Below are 19,424 nucleotides of genomic sequence, written 5' to 3'. Positions count from 1 at the left end.
TTTCTTATGTTCTTATTAGCTTCTTTTTTTTTAATCTTCATTTTATTGAGATATATTCACATACCACACAGTCATACAAAACAAATCGTACTTTCGATTGTTTACAGTACCATTACATAGTGGTACATTCATCACCCAAATCAATCCCTGACACCTTCATTAGCACACACACAAAAATAACAAGAATAATAATTAGAGTGAAAAAGAGCAATTGAAGTAAAAAAGAACACTGGGTACTTTTGTCTGTTTGTTGCCTTCCCCTATTTTTCTACTCATCCATCCCTAAACTAGACAAAGTGGAGTGTGGTCCTTATGGCTTTCCCAATCCCATTGTCACCCCTCATAAGCTACATTTTTATACAACTGTCTTCGAGATTCATGGGTTCTGGGTTGTAGTTTGATAGTTTCAGGTATCCACCACCAGCTACCCCAATTCTTTAGAACCTAAAAAGGGTTGTCTAAAGTGTGCGTAAGAGTGCCCACCAGAGTGACCTCCTGGCTCCTTTTGGAATCTCTCTGCCACTGAAGCTTATTTCATTTTCTTTCACATCCCCCTTTTGGTCAAGAAGATGTTCTCCGTCCCACGATGCCAGGTCTTCATTCCTCCCCGGGAGTCGTATTCCACGTTGCCAGGGAGATTCACTCCCCTGGGTGTCTGATCCCACGTAGGGGGGAGTGCAGTGATTTCACCTTTCAAGTTGGCTTAGCTAGAGAGACAGGGCCACATCTGAGCAACAAAGAGGCATTCGAGAGGAGGCTCTTAGGCACAACCATGGGGAGGCCTAGCCTCTCCTTTGCAGCAACCGTCTTCCCAAGGGTAAAACCTGTGGTAGAGGGCTCAACCCATCAAACCACCAGTCCCCTATGTCTGTGGTCATGTTAGCAACCATGGAGGTGGGGTAGGCGAATACCCCTGCATTCTCCACAGGCTCTTCAAGGGGGCACTACATCTTTTTTTTTTCCTTCTTTTTCTTTTTTTTTTTTTTTAACTTTCCCTTCTTTTTTAAATCAACTGTATGAAAAAAAAAGTTAAAAAGAAAACAAACATACAATAAAAGAACATTTCAAAGAGACCGTAACAAGGGAGTAAGAAAAAGACAACTAACCTAAGATAACTGCTTAACTTCCAACATGTTCCTACTTTACCCCAAGAAAGTTACCTAGTATAGCAACATTTCTGTGAACTTGCTCCTACTATATACATCAGAAATTAACAGACCATAGTCATTCCTGGGCATCCTCAGAACGTTAAATAGCTTATCTATTCTTCTTGGATTATTGTTCCCCCTTCCTTAATTGCTCTCTATTGCTAGTTCCCCTACATTCTACATTATAAACCATTTGTTTTACATTTTTCAAAGTTCACATTAGTGGTAGCATATAATATTTCTCTTTTTGTGCCTGGCTTATTTCGCTCAGCATTATGTCTTCAAGGTTCATCCATGTTGTCATATGTTTCACGAGATCGTTCCTTCTTACTGCCACGTAGTATTCCATCGTGTGTATATACCACATTTTATTTATCCACTCATCTGTTGAAGGACATTTGGGTTGTTTCCATCTCTTGGCAATTGTGAATAATGCTGCTATGAACATTGGCGTGCAGATATCTGTTCGTGTCTCTGCTTTCCGACCTTCCGGGTATATACCGAGAAGTGCAATCGCTGGATCGAATGGTAACTCTATATCTAGTTTTCTAAGGAACGGCTAGACTGACTTCCAGAGTGGCTGAACCATTATACAGTCCCACCAACAATAAATAAGAGTTCCAATTTCTCCACATCCCCTCCAGCATTTGTAGTTTCCTGTTTGTTTAATGGCAGCCATTCTAACCGGTGTTAGATGGTATCTCATTGTGGTCTTAATTTGCCTCTCTAATAGCTAGTGAAGCTGAACATTTTTTCATGTGTTTCTTGGCCATTTGTATTTCCTCTTCAGAGAACTGTCTTTTCATATCTTTTGCCCATTTTATAATTGGGCCGACTGTACTATTGTCATTGAGTTGTAGGATTTCTTTATATATGCAAGATATCAGTCTTTTGTCAGATACATGGTTTCCAAAAATTTTTTCCCATTGAGTTGGCTGCCTCTTTACCTTTTTGAGAAATTCCTTTGAGGTGCAGAAACTTCTAAGCTTGAGGAGTTCCCATTTATCTATTTTCTCTTTTGTTGCTTGTGCTTTGGGTGTAAAGTCTAGGAAGTGGCCGCCTAATACAAGGTCTTGAAGATGTTTTCCTACATTATCTTCTAGGAGTTTTATGGCACTTTCTTTTATATTGAGATCTTTGGTCCATTTTGAGTTAATTTTTGTGTAGGGGGTGAGGTAGGGGTCCTCTTTCATTCTTTTGGATATGGATATCCAACTCTCCCAGCCCCATTTGTTGAGAAGACCATTATGACTCAGTTCAGTGACTTTGGGGGCCTTATCAAAGATCAGTCGGCCATAGATCTGAGGGTCTGTCTCGGAATTCTCAATTCGATTCCATTGATCTATATGTCTATCTTTGTGCCAGTACCATGCTGTTTTGGCAACTGTGGCTTTATAATAAGCTTCAAAGTCAGGGAGTGTAAGTCCTCCCACTTCGTTTTTCTTTTTTAGAGTGTCTTTAGCAATTCGAGGCATCTTCCCTTTCCAAATAAATTTGATAACTAGCTTTTCCAAGTCTGCAAAGTAGGTTGTTGGAATTTTGATTGGGATTGCATTGAATCTGTAGATGAGTTTGGGTAGAATTGACATCTTAATGACATTTAGTCTTCCTATCCATGAACATGGAATATTTTTCCATCTTTTAAGGTCCCCTTCTATTTCTTTTAGTAGAGTTATGTAGTTTTCTTTGTATAGGTCTTTTACATCTTTGGTTAAGTTTATTCCTAGGTACTTGATTTTTTTAGTTGCTATTGAAAATGGTATCTTTTTCTTGAGTGTCTCTTCAGTTTGTTCATTTCTAGCATATAGAAACATTACTGACTTATGTTCATTAACCTTGTATCCCGCTACTTTGCTAAATTTGTTTATTAGCTCTAGTAGCTGTATCGTCGATTTCTCAGGGTTTTCTAGATATAAGATCATATCATCTGCAAACAATGACAGTTTTACTTCTTCTTTTCCAATTTGGATGCCTTTTATTTCTTTGTCTTGCCGGATTGCCCTGGCTAGCACTTCCAGCACAATGTTGAATAACAGTGCTGACAGCGGGCATCCTTGTCTTGTTCCTGATCTTAGAGGGAAGGCTTTCAGTCTCTCACCATTGAGTACTATGCTGGCTGTGGGTTTTTCATATATGCTCTTTATCATGTTGAGGAAGTTTCCTTCAATTCCTACCTTTTGAAGTGTTTTTATCAAAAAGGGATGTTGGATTTTGTCAAATGCTTTTTCAGCATCTATTGAGATGATCAATTGATTTTTCCCTTTTGACTTGTTAATGTGTTGTAATACATTGATTGATTTTCTTATGTTGAACCATCCTTCCAGGCCTGGAGTAAACCCCACTTGGTCATGGTGTATGATTTTTTTAATGTGTCTTTGGATTCGATTTGCAAGTATTTTGTTGAGGATTTTTGCATCTATATTCATTAGGGAGATTGGCCGGTAGTTTCCTTTTTTGTAGCATCTTTGCCTGGTTTTGCTATTAGATTGATGTTAGCTTCATAAAATGAGTTAGGTAATGTTCCATTTTCTTCAATGTTTTGAAAGAGTTTGAGTAAGATTGGTGTCAGTTCTTTCTGGAAAGTTTGGTAGAATTCCCCTGTGAAGCCATCTGGCCCTGGGCATTTATTTGTGGGAAGATTTTTGATGACTGATTGGATCTCTTTGCTTGTGATGGGTTGGTTGAGGTCTTCTATTTCTTCTCTGGTCAGTCTAGGTTGTTCATATGTTTCCAGGAAATTGTCCATTTCCTCTACATTATCCAGTTTGTTGCCATACAGTTGTTCATAGTATCCTCTTATAATTTTTTTAATTTCTTCAGGATCTGCAGTTATGTCAGCTTTTTCATTCATTATTTTGTTTATATGGGTCTTCTCTCTTTTTGATTTTGTCAGTCTAGCTAGGGGCTTGTCAATCTTGTTGATCTTCTCAAAGAACCAACTTTTGGTGATATTTATCCTCTCTATTGTTTTTTTGTTCTCTATGTCATTTATTTCTTCTTTAATCCTTGTTATTTCTTTTCTTCTACTTGGTTTAGGATTGGTTTGCTGTTCATTTTCTAGCTTCTTCAGTTGATCCATTAGTTCTTTGATTTTGGCTCTTTCTTCTTTTTCAATATATGCGTTTAGTGCTATAAATTTCCCCCTTGGCACTGCTTTTGCTGCATCCCATAGGTTTTGGTATGTTGTGTTCTCATTTTCATTCGTCTCTATATATTTAGCAATTTCTCTTGCTATTTCTTCTTTAACCCACTGATTGTTTAGCAGTGTGTTGTTTAACCTCCAGGTATTTGTGAATTTTCTAAGTCTCTGATGGTTATTGACTTCTAATTGTATTCCATTGTGGTCAGAGAATGTGCTTTGAATAATTTCAATCTTTTTAAATTTATTGAGGCTTGTTTTATGTCCCAGCATATGATCTATTCTGGAGAAAGTTCCATGAGCACTAGAAAAGTATGTGTATCCTGGTGATTTGGGATGTAATGTCCTGTATATGTCTGTTAAATCTAATTCATTTATCAGATTGTTTAGGTTTTCAATTTCCTTATTGGTCTCTGTCTGGTTGATCTATCTATAGGAGAGAGTGATGTGTTGAAGTCTCCCACAATTATTGTGGAAACATCAATTGCTTCCTTTAGTTTTGCCAGTGTTTCTCTCATGTATTTTGTGTAACCTTCATTGGGTGCATAGATATTTACGATTGTTATTTCTTCTTGCTGAATTGCCCCTTTTATTAGTATGTAGTGGCCTTCTTTGTCTCTCAAAACATCCCTGCATTTGAAGTCTATTTTATCTGAGATTAATATTGCTACACCTGCTTTCTTTTGGCTGTAGCTTGCATGAAATATTTTTTTCCATCCTTTCACTTTCAGTTTCTTTGTGTCCCTGTGTCTAAGATGAGTCTCTTGTATGCAACATATTGATGGTTCATTTTTTTTTTAATCCATTCTGTGAATCTATATCTTTTAATTGGGGAGTTTAATCCATTTACGTTCAACGTTATAACCATGAAGGCATTTCTTGAATCAGCCATCTTATCCTTTGGTTTATGTTTGTCATATTTTTCCCCTCTGTCTATTAATATCCTTTATTGTACCCATACCGAATCTCTTTAGTACTGAACCTTTCTCCAAGTCTCTCTGTCCTTTCTTTGTTTCTCTGTCTGTAGGGCTCCCTTTAGTATCTCCAGTAGGGCAGGTCTCTTGTTAGCATATTCTCTCAGCATTTGTTTGTCTGTGAAAAATTTAAGCTCTCCCTCAAATTTGAAGGAGAGCTTTGCTGGATAAAGTATTCTTGGCTGGAAATTTTTCTCACTCAGAATTTTAAATACATCGTGCCACTGCCTTCTCGCCTCCATGGTGGCTGCTGAGTAGTCACTACTTAGTCTTATGCTGTTTCCTTTGTATGTGGTGAATTGCTTTTCTCTTGCTGCTTTCAGAACTTGCTCCTTCTCTTCTGTGTTTGACAGTGTGATCAGTATATGTCTCGGAGTGGGATTATTTGGATTTATTCTATTTGGGGTTCGCTTAGCATTTATGATTTGTGTATTTATGTTGTTTAGAAGATTTGGGAAGTTTTCCCCAACAATTTCTTTGAATACTCTTCCTAGACCTTTACCCTTTTCTTCCCCTTCTGGGACACCAATGAGTCTTATATTTGGACGTTTCATATTATCTATCATATCCCTGAGGTCCATTTCGAGTTTTTCAATTTCTTTCCCCATTCTTTCTTTTATGCTTTCATTTTCCATTCTGTCATCTTCCAGGTCACTTCCTCTAGTCTTGTACTATGAGTGTCCAGAATCTTTTTAATTTGGTCAACAGTTTCTTTAATTTCCATAAGATCATCCATTTTTTTTATTTGCAATGTCTTCTTTATGCTCTTCTAGGGTCTTCTTGATTTCCTTTGTCTCCCGTACTATGGTCTCATTGTTCATCTTTAGTTCTTTGAGTAGCTGCTCTAGGTGCTGTGTCTCTTCTGATCTTTTGATTTGGGTGCTTGGGCTTGGGTTATCCATATCGTCTGGTTTTTTCATATGCTTTATAATTTTCTGTTGTTTTTGGCCTCGTGGCATTTGCTGAACTTGATAGGGTTCTTTTAGGATTTGTAGACCAACTGAAGTCCTTATCTCTAATTTATCAGATCTACAGCTTCGTGGAGTACACTTTCTCTAACTAACCAGCAGGTGGCGTCCACGAGCCACCTGTTCTCCACAAGCCAGTTCTCCCCTGCTTAGCCTTTTTGGTGAATGGGGGAGTGAGTCTTGTGGGGTCCAATTGGTGTACCAAGCTTGCGTGTGTAGTTGGTGTTGCCTGCCCTGTGTATGGGGCGTGTTTCTGGGCAGTCAGGGAGGGGGAGTGGCTCTAACAATCAAATCTCCCTGGTGATCCTAGAGTTTTAAAGTTGCTGCAATAGTCTAATCCTTCAGTTCAGTCCTGCCACAGTTTGTCTCTGCCACTGACCCACAAGTCCTTGGTATTGGCGTATGGCTCCTGAGACTTGGAAGTGGGCCCCTCTTCCAGGCCGTGCACCCCCTGGTCCTCTGTTGAGGGATGACTGTGCTATGTCACAGGTGAGTGTCGTCCCCCCAGGGTAGTTCTGGGCTGCTGGGCTGTGTAGGGAGGCTCCCAGTCTGCTGAAATGATGGCTGAATGGGGCTTTGTTAATTCACACTGCTCTACCTTCCCAACTCTGGGACAATCAGCTGAGGTTGCAGGGAAGGCTAATGTCCACGCCCAGTTTTGTGGTGTGTGCCTGTTATCTGAAGCACTTCCGTCACACTGGGTTGTCTGGGGCAGTTCTGGGCTATGGGGCTGGCGATGGGCAGGAGTGTTTCCTGTCCACCAGGATGATGGCTGTGAGCGGACACCCCCCTTTTCTTGGGAAGTTGTGGTGTTTAGTGAATTTTCTCAGCCACTGGATTATTGCGTTTTGTCTCAGAGCTCTCCTAGTTCTGCTCTTGACTTGACCTGCCCAAATTGCAGGTCTTTGAAGCTTTCTGTATTGGGCTTCCTAGAGTAATTGTTTTAGAAAAAGAAAAAAGGGTTAAAAAAAAAAAAAGAAAAAGAAAAAGGGCCCTCCTCAGAGATCTAATGGGTTATTGAAATGCTAAGAGACAAAGCAACCAGGGCCATTAAGGAAAGGTCCACAGGGCAGAGAGATCAGCTTTTCTTCTGGATTTGCATATGCGCCTCAGGACCCGAGCTTGGGCCTGAGCTCTGCCCTTCCCCCTTCCACGCTCACCAGAACTCCAAAAATCCTCCGCTTTTATTTTGGAGTTTTTCGTGTTGTTTTTTTTCTATGCCTGTCTCCTCTCTGCTGGGCTGGCTGCTCTCAGATTCTCTGGTGTCTGGTCTCCGTCTATCTATGGTTGGAGTTTGGGTCAGCAGAATGAGTTTCCGATAAGGGCTGCCACTGCAGTTCTCCCTTCTCCTTCCCAGAGCTGACAGCCCCTCCTCCCACGGGACTGAGCCTGGCAGGGAGGGGCGCGGGTCCCCTGGCCGCAAAAACTTACAGATTTCGCTGATCTCAGCAGTTCCACGTTTTCATGAGTGTTGTATGAAGTATGCCCAAAGTCAGATTGCTCTGTGGTGTCCAGTCCACACAGTTCCTGGCTTTCTACCTCCTTTCCTGGAGGAGTAACTAAAACATACAGCTCACCAGTCTCCTTATTAGCTTCTTTTAAACCATGTTTAGTTATTGCAATGTTTTTTTTTCCAATTTCACTCTGTTTCATCTAAAATTGTGTCCTGAATGAAAAAAAAAAAAAAAACGAATTTGAAGTAAAACTTTCCATAGGTCAATGTGTTCTAAGAATGGGTTGGGTTTAGGGGAAAATCCCAAGATTTGCTTGTTCAGACAGATCTTTGGGGTGCTGAGACTATGAACTTGAGGTTTTTATTTAAAAGACTCACAACCAGTGTAGATTATGTAGGAATGAATATAAAACTGACCTAAAAGCAAAAGAATCATGCCAGGATTTGGTGCTCACAAGGGTTCTGTCCTAGGCCCTGTGTTCTTCTTACTTTTCAGACGTGTAGTGGATGGTCACTTCCACTCCAATGGCTTCAGCGACCATCTCTGTGTGATTGGCTCCCAAGTATGTATCACCCCATTTGGAAGCTTAGCAAGCCCCTCATACTAAACCTGTCCCAACTAAACTCATCGTTGTCTCCTCAAATTGTTCATTAGTGGATGACACCACTCTCTACCATTCTCGAGTGATTATGTATATCAATCCCTGCTCCACCTCCCTAATTCCTCACATCCAGTCTGTCATCAAGTCCCTTCTTCCATCTCCACAATGTCCCTCAAGTCTCTACATTTCCCCCACCATCTTCTAATCTGGGTCATGACATCTCTTGCCCGGATTATGCAAGATAAAACATTTTCATCAGTGCCTTCCAAGAGAGCATTCTGCCACAATGAAAATGCTTTATAATCTGTGCTGTTCCATATGGTATCCACTAGCTTCATGTGGCATGACTGAAGAACTAAATTTGTATTTTTAATAATTTAAAGATCCACATGTAGCTAGTGGATACCATATTGAACCACGTAGGATAGAGCATGGAGTGATATGGCTGTGTGAAATGGGGATGGAGAGTTATATAAGAAGTAGCTGGATAGTGGAGGATCTCTCAGCTATGTTAAGGAGCATTAAATCCACCCCAACTGACATGAAAAGCTAATGAAAATCCCAGAGTAATTTGGGCAGAGGATAAAAAAGTATTTGAAAAGCCCCCTTATTGGGGGGAAAATGTGGAAATATTAAATTTACACACCTGGGGAATTCCTTATATTCCCCAAAATATTGGGGACTACCAATTTAGTAGGCTGAGCCCTCAATCTTGTGGCTTGCCCTTATGAAGCTTGTTACTTCAAAGGGGAGGCTAAGCCTACTTTTAATTGTGCCTAAGAGTCACCCCCAGAGAACTTCTTTTGTTGCTCAGATGTGGCCTCTCTATCTAAGCCAACTTGGCGGGTGGACTCACTGCCCTCCCCACTACGTGAGACATGACTCCCAAGGGTGTAAATCTCACTGACAATATGGGACATGATTCCTGGGGATGGATCTGGACCTGGCATCATAGGATTGAGAAAGGCTTCTTGACCAAAAGTGGGAAGAGTAATGAAACAAAGTAAAGTTACAGAGGCTGAAGGATTTCAAATGGAGTTGAGAGGTCATTCTGCAGGTTATTCTTGTGCATTATATAGATATCCCTTTTTAGTTTTTAGAATATTAGAACATAGTAGGAGGAAATACCTGAAACTGTTGAACTGCAACCCAGTAGCCTTGATTCTTTAAGACGATTGTCTAACTATGTAGCTTCTATGATATGACGGTGTTATTGTGAAAACCTTTGGCTCTCACTCCCTTTATCCAGTTATGGAAAGAATGAGTAGAAAAATGGAGACAAAAAAGTAAATGAATAATGGGGGGGGGGCTGTTTGGGGTGTTCTTTGTTACTTTTATTTTTATTCTTATTTTTATTTTTTAATTACTTTTTTTGGAATAATGAAAATGTTAAAAAATTGATTGTAGTGATGAATGTACAACTATACAACTGATTGCACACTTTAGATGATTGTATGGTATGTGAATACATCTCAATAAAATTGCAAGGAAAAAAAAAGAGCCAATGAAAAGATTTAAGAAGGGAAATAACTAACAAGATCAGTGTATCTGCCTTTTAGCCTCAGGCTGCAGTGAAAAGAATGGATTGGGATTGGGATTGGGATGGGGATGGGGTGATGGCCTACTGGAGGCAGGGGTACCAGGGGAAAGGCTATTGGGCCCACATCTCTTCTGGTACCTAAGGTGGTATTATCCAGGCTGGTCAGCCTCTGTATTCACTTTTTGGTTCCATGTGGTGCGTGATTCTTTCCAGAAATTGAACCTGTCTTCAGAAATACTAGTCTATGTTATTTAAAATTACATATCATAGACTCAAAGGAGTCCCATAAAGTCCAAAATATTTTCAACAGTGGCAGTGTCTCTTTAATATGTTTGTAGATGGCCAAGATGACAACTTTGAAAAGGATAACATCAGTTGTGTTGGTTAATCCTGAAAGATTTGTTAAAAAAAACAACAACAAATAAACAAACCAAAAATCTATGCTCTTAACTTAATAGTTCCTCCTCAGATTTTTCAGTTGATGATTATCTTGCACACTGCTTGCATTGTAATCTTGAACCTATATTCAAATCTTAGTTGCCATTCTATTTGTTTATATCTTGTACCTCCAAGTACATGACAAAAACTATTCAAAAGTAGGTCCTTATTCATTTTTAGTTACCTCCACAGCATCTCAATTACTGCTATAGTTAACAAGTAATTAATATTTTGCAATTTCCAAAGCATTCTTAGAGATATGATTCCCCTATTTTCTTACAGAATCCTATGCACTTTCCTTTGGAGCTCCAATCTCAAGTCAAGAGAGTGGAAGTCAGGGGATGGAGTGTGCCACTCAGGGCCTACAGCAAATAAGGAGCAGGCAGAGACCAGAGCTATCCAATCACTTTGGAGATTATAGATGATGCAATTGCTTATCTTTTATCCATGATGGAAATACATTTTTAAGGGGCCAGTGCAGACCCCAACAGCCATTTTCCTGAGGCTGATAGAGATTAAACTATTTGCCCAGGTTTGCACAGCCAGCAAGAGGAGAATATAGAACCAGAACCCAGACCTGTCTCTCTATCACCCATGCTTTGTAGTCATCTTGGCCACCTGCAAACATAGGCATGTGCTTTTTTCACAGTTAGGTTCTCAGGATTTTTCTCTTGATTTAAATATAAATCTCATAAGCTGAGTTTTGGAGAATTTTTATTTTCATTCTTATACTTTACTTGAATTTTTGAGTCTTTAAAATGAGCATGTATTGCTTTTTAAATTAAGAAAAGTTATTAATTCTTTTTACTTGAGTGCATTAGAGTTGAATAACATTTTTAAAAATATGACTAATTATATTTTTTAAATTCAAATACTGGATACTATAACAGTATTCTTAGTCCATTTTCTTTTTAAATCATAGCAAAATAAGTACTGCATTTCACCTCCTAAATGTTACCTTTTATAATCTGATTGTCTACCTCTACCTCTTTATAACAAACCTCCCTATTTTCAATGTGGGAAAAGACTCACTGCTTTACAATGGAAACTCCTGGTAACATCTGCATATCCCAGGTAACTCCACTTTCAGTGTATTCTTTTTGCACATCACTTCCTCTTTCTAAAGCCACACCCAGAACATTCCTCCCTTTTCTCTGTTTGGATATAACATGAGACATATCCATTTCTCAGGTTTGGCGACAGTTCAGGACCAAAGGACAAGGTCACAAAGATTATAGACTGTTGAATGTGTGACAAGGCGGCTCATAAAGAATCTGGTCAGATGTCCTTCATTTGCCTTTAATTAACTACAGCTGCTTTTTACGTTGCTGCTTGATCTTTGATCTGCTTTCCCCTTCAGACCTCTGTGCACAAGGTAGTTAAAAGCAAACTAGGAGGCCAATTTTAAAGACAAAAAAAAAAAAAAAATCGCTCCAGGGTAATCAAGTGACAGTCAAAGCAGCCATAAGCTGTTAGCTTTATTCATTAGAGAACTTTAAACATGTCAAGAAATTGAATAATGTTCCTGGTGTTAGATCAACCTCAACAATGAAGATTACAACAGCTTTGGGACGCATGAGTGGGCAAACTTCTTGTGAAAACAAGTTTATTGAGGAGCATTTTACTACAGTGGCACAGAATCTAACCTAAACACTTTCATAGTGGGAATGTTGGTTCAAAATGCACTGAGAAATTTGGCCCTCTAAGAATGGCAGATTTACAGTGCAACGTCATACTAACCCAAATGGCCCTTGCAACTAGGTTTAGAAAAACTTCCTAGCAACAATACTGCTGGAATGGATGGTCACTTTTACAGCACATGGCTTTTGCTGAAGCATTTACTGTCATGCTTGATCCAGCATGAATTTTAGTTTAGTAGTGACTGCATAAATCTTGAAATATTTCATTGTTCTAGGTAATCAATATAGTCTTCTTTTGAGTCAAAATCTCAATGCCAATACCATGAATTTTAGGAGAGTAAGAGTGTATCCTAGAGCAAATGGTCTTGGACTAGAGTTTAAGAATTTGAGGAAGGGAATCCATTCTAGTCATATCTGAATGGTTGTGGTGGTTTGAAGCTCTATGTACCCCACAACAACTTGTTCTTAAATCTAATCAATTCTGTCATGAAACCCATTGTAAGTTGGATCTTTTGATGAGGTTACTTCAGTTAAGGTGTGACTTCATCTCATTCAGGATGGGTCTTAAAGCTATTACTGGAGACCTTTATAAGGGAAAGAAATTCAGACAAAGAGAGAGAAAGCCACAGAAGCAAGAAGCTGGAAGACAAGGGAGAAACCAGCAGATACTGCCATGTGCCTTGCAATGTGGCAGAGGAGCCAAGAATCACCAGCAGCCAGTCTTCAGAAAGAAAGCATCGCTTTGGTGATGCCTGGATTTGGGCATTTTCTTGGCCTCAGAGTGTAAACTAATAAATTCCCATTGTTTAAACCAACACATTTCATGGTATCTGCTTTAAGCAGCCTAGGAAACTAAAGCAATGCATTTCCCCATGCTGTTTTTTTCTTCTTTATTGTAATCCACAGAAGCCTACACATGATTTCAGGGTGCTTAATAACATGAAAGAACATTTGATTTAAGAGGGAGAAGATCAAGGACTTCCCAATCCTAATACCAATCATGCATTTTCAGTTTTCATAGTGGCTCTTTCTCCGCCTAAGATCCACAGAAGAGTCAGCATTACAAAATCTCTCATAATCTATGGAATTTAAGCATAACAAATACCATCCTGTATTTCACAGGTTTCTTAACCTTAAAAGTGACATTTTTGCTAAAGACAAAACTAGGAGGCCCTTTGAATTGCTGATTCATTTCAGGTTCTACCAAATAACATATGAGTAATCTATTTATTTCTCCATACCTATTGACTTGTACATGGTTGAATTATGAATCAGGGTCAAGACTTCCCATTGGCTCTTTCTTGTATTGCATAATTAGGTCAAGGGTCCTGCCTTTCTCATTCCTATTAAAGGATATTGTTCTTTCAAAGTGTAAGGACTCACTAACAAAATCAGTATATGTGGAAAATATAGACAGTTTGTCCTCAATCACCTGAATGTTTATTCTAAATATTCTATTTTTGCAGTGAAAGAACTTTCTACAGACAACAATGATCCCCCACTTTATATATTTTCAAAGAAAAGTGATTGTAGTCAGTTCACATTTAGGATTAATGTCTACAGGCTAGGGATACCTATGTGACTATCAGTTAGTCAAAGTGGGGGGAGGAGGAGAGTCAAATTCAACTATAGAGAAAATATGTGCCTATACTCATCAGTAGCCAGTCATTGACTTGCAGGAAGTTGGCTCATGGGTGTCAGGTATTTCAGTTTTTCAAGAAACCTGGAAATCCTTTTTTTTTACATGGAAACTCTTGATTTTTAAAAGCTGACAGCCAATTCATTTTTAAAAGGACACTATGTGAGCTGAACAAGACACATCTGCAGACCATTTTCTGGATGCAGTACCTCAATCTTCTTTTCAATGTTTACTGCTTGGGTAAGCTATGACATGCTCTCAAAAAGTGGAGGTAAGATTTTGATTTTTTTGTGGATGACACTGTGTAATCAGAAATGTTCATACAAACTGATAAAAAGATAGTGGCAACAAGCTTAGTCATAGCAAACATTTGTATGTGGATGACTATCAATGTGTTTTCACACTCTATTTAAATTGGTCCTCTAGAGAGCTCTGTGAGGCCAGTGGGACAGCTATTATTTTTAATCTTATTTTGCAGAGGAAAAAATTGAATCTCGATGAGAGATTCTTGAACATTTTAGAACACACAGAATCTTTGGAGAAATTTTTGAAATCCTGGATTCCTCTTGCATAAAAAATGAAAACTTAAAAATAAAATCATATTTAGCATATAATTTCTAGGAGTTCATAGGCACACTCCTCCTTCCATAGTCCAACCGCTTGAGAACCCCTAGAATAAGTGATTGGTGAAACTTCACCCAGAATTCAAACCCAGGTTTGCAGAGCCCAGTTTTTGTGTACATGTGTGAGTGTATTTTTCTATTACCTTTTTTCTATTGCCTATTTTCCTTAGGGAAGGGCACAGTTGAGACAGCAGCAGCCACCAGCGTAAAGCCTACCCAGGCGGCAATAGCCATCCCCAACCCCACCTGTTGCCACCACCACTGGGATGGCTAGACTCTGCGGTGAGGCTGGGACTGAGGAGGACGGCTTCAGCAGCGTAACTGAAACCCTCTTCAGAATAGACCTTGGAAAGCTTCTTAGGGTTGTCCACCCAAAGCAGGAGCAAACATAGGAGGAGCCACTATTTATCAAATGCTTGTAATGTGCCAGGCACTGTGTTGAGTTCTCATATAGGAAGTCAATATAGTCTTTATCTCCATTACAAGGATAAGTTAACTGCTAAACCAAGATTTTCCTCCTGACTCTGGATCTGGCACTGTTAACCACTTTGTTATTCTGCCTTTCATTTTAGTGTGGGCATATAGGGAGCATGTAAAGGAGGATCCTTTATTCTATCATTTTTCTTAAGATATATGACAGTACACAAATCCCATCAAGAGCTTAGCAATGTTTCTTTCCAGAACATGGCTTAACAAAATACTGTCCATTTCATCCATTTTAGAAGGTAAAGATAAAACCTTAGCTGTGCCCAGTCTAGTGAGTAATTATCTAAATATATCTTTAGTTACATATATATCATTGCTAAACCCTTGTCAGGCTATCAAGATCTGTGATAATCTGTATAATTTTCAATGTCTCTTGAAGGTTCATCACACAAATTCATCTACAACCCAACTAAGAATACAGTGTTTCCAAGAATTTGGGGGAAATAATACAATATGTACTTATTTTCTTCATTTTTCATGCATAGTGATATATATAGATATATAATATAAAATGAGATAGCTGCCAAATTAAAATGAGTAGATGCCAAAAATGAGTAACTTACACTTAAGATACAGAGAACCATATTTTTATGTGGAAAACTCCAGTACTCGTGTATATCCCTTAAAAGAACTATATAACTTTAATGAGTTATGTTAATCCCTTGTTACATGGATAATTTGGAGTTCATGGAACTTGTATGCTTGTTATACATACATTGTATAGAAAGATTAATTTGCTATGTGGATGACACTTGAGGATAAAACTAAAGTTTCAAGTGAATTTCCAAACCAGAGAAGTTGAATTGTTTTTTAATATTTCATTGTTACTAAATGATGGAAAACCTCAATAAAGAGTCAGATTTTTATCTCTCCATAGTTTTAGGAATAATTTCTACTTAAAATATTATTGATCTAGGTTTAAAGCAGGATTTTATATTTAAAAAGACATGAACTGAGGTTATGTACACCAAACTCTGTTATTTGCCATTTGTTAAACACAACTCCCCATTAACCTGTACTGGGACTAAAAATAAAACAAAAATGGATATTTTATGGTTCCTTAAAACTGGGTAAGATTCTAAAAGTATGTGGTCTAATTGGTACTAAGTATATTTTTTGAAATTCTATTTATTTTTAAATGCACAACCCATTCTTGCACATTTGAAATTAGCTTTAACAGTACATTTCATCCTCTGATCTTCCTATATAATCAAATTTACCATAATTCAGGTTAACTCAACATACAGCATTTTATTTATTGCCTTTATCCTTTTTGACTATGAGATTAATCCCTTCTAATTGTACCACTACCTTGAAAATTTGTCAGTCTTCGTATCATACTTTTTCTGTTTGCTTTCTGCTACCGCACCTTTGACTGATATTAATAATAGTCTCATCCTCATTATTGTCCATGGAAAAAGCATCTGATATGTCTTCAACTCATCACAGATTCATTTCTAAATCTTGCAAATTAACGTGTTTCCTTTCTTACCAGTCTCTCCTCTTCACCCTCCCCCCACCCTAGTGTCCATGCCTTTTAAATTCTCCTTTGAATTTTCATCTCATGACCTAATGCCTTAGGGTTTTTTTTTTTTTTCCATGAGGCAATGTTTGCACACAGCTGTTCTGTAATGTATAGCATATATTGGCTTCAGAATCGAAATTTCACTTCTGTAAAGTGGTTTGGGATACACTTTTATGCAATGTACTATGCCAAATTGAATTGTAGATTGTACATGCAGCCAAAGCTACCTCTGCCCCTCCAGGAGGCAGTTCAGAGTTTTAATAATCATGATGCCCCATTGTAATGGCTTCCAGAGTTATTACGTAAACCTTTCAAATGGAGATATGTCTTCCCTATTTCTGCGCATCTTTCCTGATACAATAATTACTTAATAAATGACAAGTTAAATTTAGGTGAGCCAGGACCTTATCCACAAGTTAGCATTACCACTTATGAAATATGTATCTATATATTAAAAACTTGAGCCATTTCATTGCCTTTCCAAGTTTGCTAATCTCACAGGAATATAGAATGAACAAACTACAAACTAGAGCTCCTATTAGGAAAGTGTTGTTTTGAGATAAATCACAATTAATTAGTCCCAGTACCATTGTTGTTGGGTGGTCAGCAGCGTGGGAAGGAGCCAGTAATTAGAATTAAATGTTAATTGCTTAAAGGAGGAAACAGCAGGAGTATTGCTTAAATATTCCAAACACAGTCTTACTATTTTCCAAGTTACGAAGAACGAGATGTAACAGAGATTTAAAACTCTGAACTTCTCTATAGTCCACCTAAAGGTACACATGGGATCAGAGCTCTACCAATCAGATTTCCCCAATATCCTGATCACAGTGATTGGCCCAAAGATTCACATGTGACTGAAGTGAGGCCAATCAAAGCCCTTTCAGGAATTTTTCTGCTGGAGCGAGCAGAAAACAGTCCTGCGTGCCTCTTGCATCTTAATAATGACAAGATGGAAATTTGGGGCTTTCAGAGGCAGTATAACTCTGTGTTAGGAAAGCTCTGCAGCAAGAGTTAATGAAGACAAGCAGAGACTAGTATACTTGAGGGAAAGGGAGAGAAAGTCTTGAAGCCAAGCATCCCTGTCATTTCTGTCATTTCAGTTATGAGCCAACAAATTCCCCTTTTGTGTTTAAGCTGGTTTGTGTTGAATTTTGTCTCAAACAACCAAAAAGTCCTGACAAATTATTTTTGTTGGATTTGACTACCTGCATGAATAAGAAAGCATTGTTTCTCTCACGCAAATTCCTCCAGCTTTCACTGGCAAGGTAAAACAGAAAACACGGAATATGTATTCACCTTGGAAAATGTCACTTTAAAACACAGATAGCACTTTCAGAAGTTTTTTCAAATTATGTGAAACAAATACTGAATAAATTAAACTCTTAAATGGAAGAAACATTATCATTTCATATTTTAGACAAAGACTCCTTGCTCTTCTTTCTAACTATATTATGGCCAACTTGAGCCTGTCCCTGACATCTCCCACATCAAATTTAAATCTCTTGTTCTTAGACTCAATTTTCAATTACTAGCACTCCAAAACCCAGTCCAAAGTAAGAGAAGCCTTAGGTGCAAGCTTGGGTGAACCCAGTGTAACCTCACAGCTGTGGTCTATGCACTCTTCATGATGTCAACCTCCTTTTTTTTTTTTTTTCCTGCATAATCCCATAATCCCTTTCCCCTCCATGTGTGAATTCACATTCAAAGGAAGATTGAAACCCCAATTTATATGCAAATTTGATTATTTATTTGTCTTCATTTATTAGGCATTATAATGTGTTTTGGGATTTTGTTTCCAGAATTTTGTGTTCTGGTGAGAAACCGGAGACATAATGTTTTAGCAACTCTGTGATGGAGCTGTTTGATTTGGCATTCATATGAGTTAGGGTAAAGCTTAACTGCACAAAAAGACCCTATAAAACTGGTTTAAAGAACAAAGAAGTTTATTTCTCTTTCGTTTAACAGTTCTGATGTGAATTGTCCAGGTCAGCACCGAGTCGCTGCTCCTCGTGGTCATTCTGAGACAGAGGTTTCTTCCTCTGGTTGCTTCACCATGCTCCAGGGCACTGTCTTGTCATTTGCAAGGTGTCTCTTGGGTCATTGCCACATTGAGATTCCAGTTAGTGCAAAGGGGAAACTGGGTATGAAAAAGGCATACCGATAATCTTAAGTTCTCTGCCTCTCACATTCCATTGGTGAGAACTTAGTCACATGACCACATGAAAGCGATGCTGGAAAATGTCACCTTTCTGTAATGTCATGGACCTTGGAAGAAAAGGGGACTGGATTTTGGTGGCACCACAGTATGGTCTCCCAGGACTATAGTTTTAGTTTCTGTCAGTGTTTCACGTGAAGAAGGAGTTGATCCTAGTAGCATCAAAGATGCATATAAAGAAATAAATATTCCTGTCTAATTTTGACACTATTTCTTAAAATAATTATCTGGTAACTAAATCTAGTCATTGAGTGAATAAAGAAGTCACAACTCTCCTATGAAGTCAACAACAGAATTTTTTTTATCTTTAAAGCCTGGAAAATAGATATCTATAAGGCCTATAAGGTTACTTTTTGTATAGATTGATGATACCCTGGATGACATTATGTATATCTATGTTTTCAGACCCTGTAGAATTCCAGGGGAATATCGTAATTTTAATCTTTAAGAGTCATCTATTAAGAGGTTATTTTAGTGAGGACACATTTTAAGTTGTTTGACAAAACATTAGGGCTGTCTTCCCTAGAAAAGATGATTAAGACCTTTAAAATATGTGTCAATTACTCTAACCTTGCCTCAGATTATAAATATGAACTCGTATATTTATTCTTGGGGACTTAAAACTGTATGTAGATTTCAAGTCTTTTACAGAGATGCTATAACATAAAATAGTTTTATTTTGGTTCTTAGGAAAATAACCTAACTTTGGAGTCCTGATTTGTTTTTATAATTGTTTTCTTCAATGTTCCAAATTTTCTGCAATTCTATACATTGGATTTTGGCTATTAAATATATTAACTTCTTATGCTTTACACATTCTGTGGATTACAGAATCTTAGTTGTCAAACCATTAACTCAAAAGCACCTTGAGGATCAAATAAAGACAAAAGAGAATACCTCCTGCATCTAGCTCAGGGAATGGTGAATCTATTATCTATCAATGTAGTTGTTTTTCACTTAGTTGGTATTACCCAATTATAGGATTAAAATTTTGTTCATTCAACATTTTTATTATTTATATATGTATATAT

At 38.1% G+C, this 19,424-nt stretch overlaps 1 protein-coding gene across 8 annotated transcripts in view; it reads left to right on the top strand.

Annotated features, from left to right (window-relative positions):
- Positions 1-19,424, top strand: part of SLC25A21 (solute carrier family 25 member 21) — a 489,133-nt gene that overhangs the window by 280,875 nt on the left and 188,834 nt on the right. The window contains exon 1 of one of the 8 annotated variants that reach the window (XM_037834863.1): positions 13,696-13,812. The exons of the other annotated variants lie outside the window; for them this stretch is intronic. Coding sequence (XP_037690791.1) covers positions 13,767-13,812 — 46 coding nt within the window. The 5' untranslated portion in view covers positions 13,696-13,766. Of the gene's footprint in view, positions 1-13,695; positions 13,813-19,424 lie in introns of those variants that run through there. 8 annotated transcript variants of the gene reach the window in all.

This window comes from Choloepus didactylus, chromosome 4 (assembly GCF_015220235.1).
Source record: "Choloepus didactylus isolate mChoDid1 chromosome 4, mChoDid1.pri, whole genome shotgun sequence".
NCBI classification, from domain to species: domain Eukaryota; kingdom Metazoa; phylum Chordata; class Mammalia; order Pilosa; family Megalonychidae; genus Choloepus; species Choloepus didactylus.
This window is presented reverse-complemented; position numbering and strand designations above follow the sequence as displayed.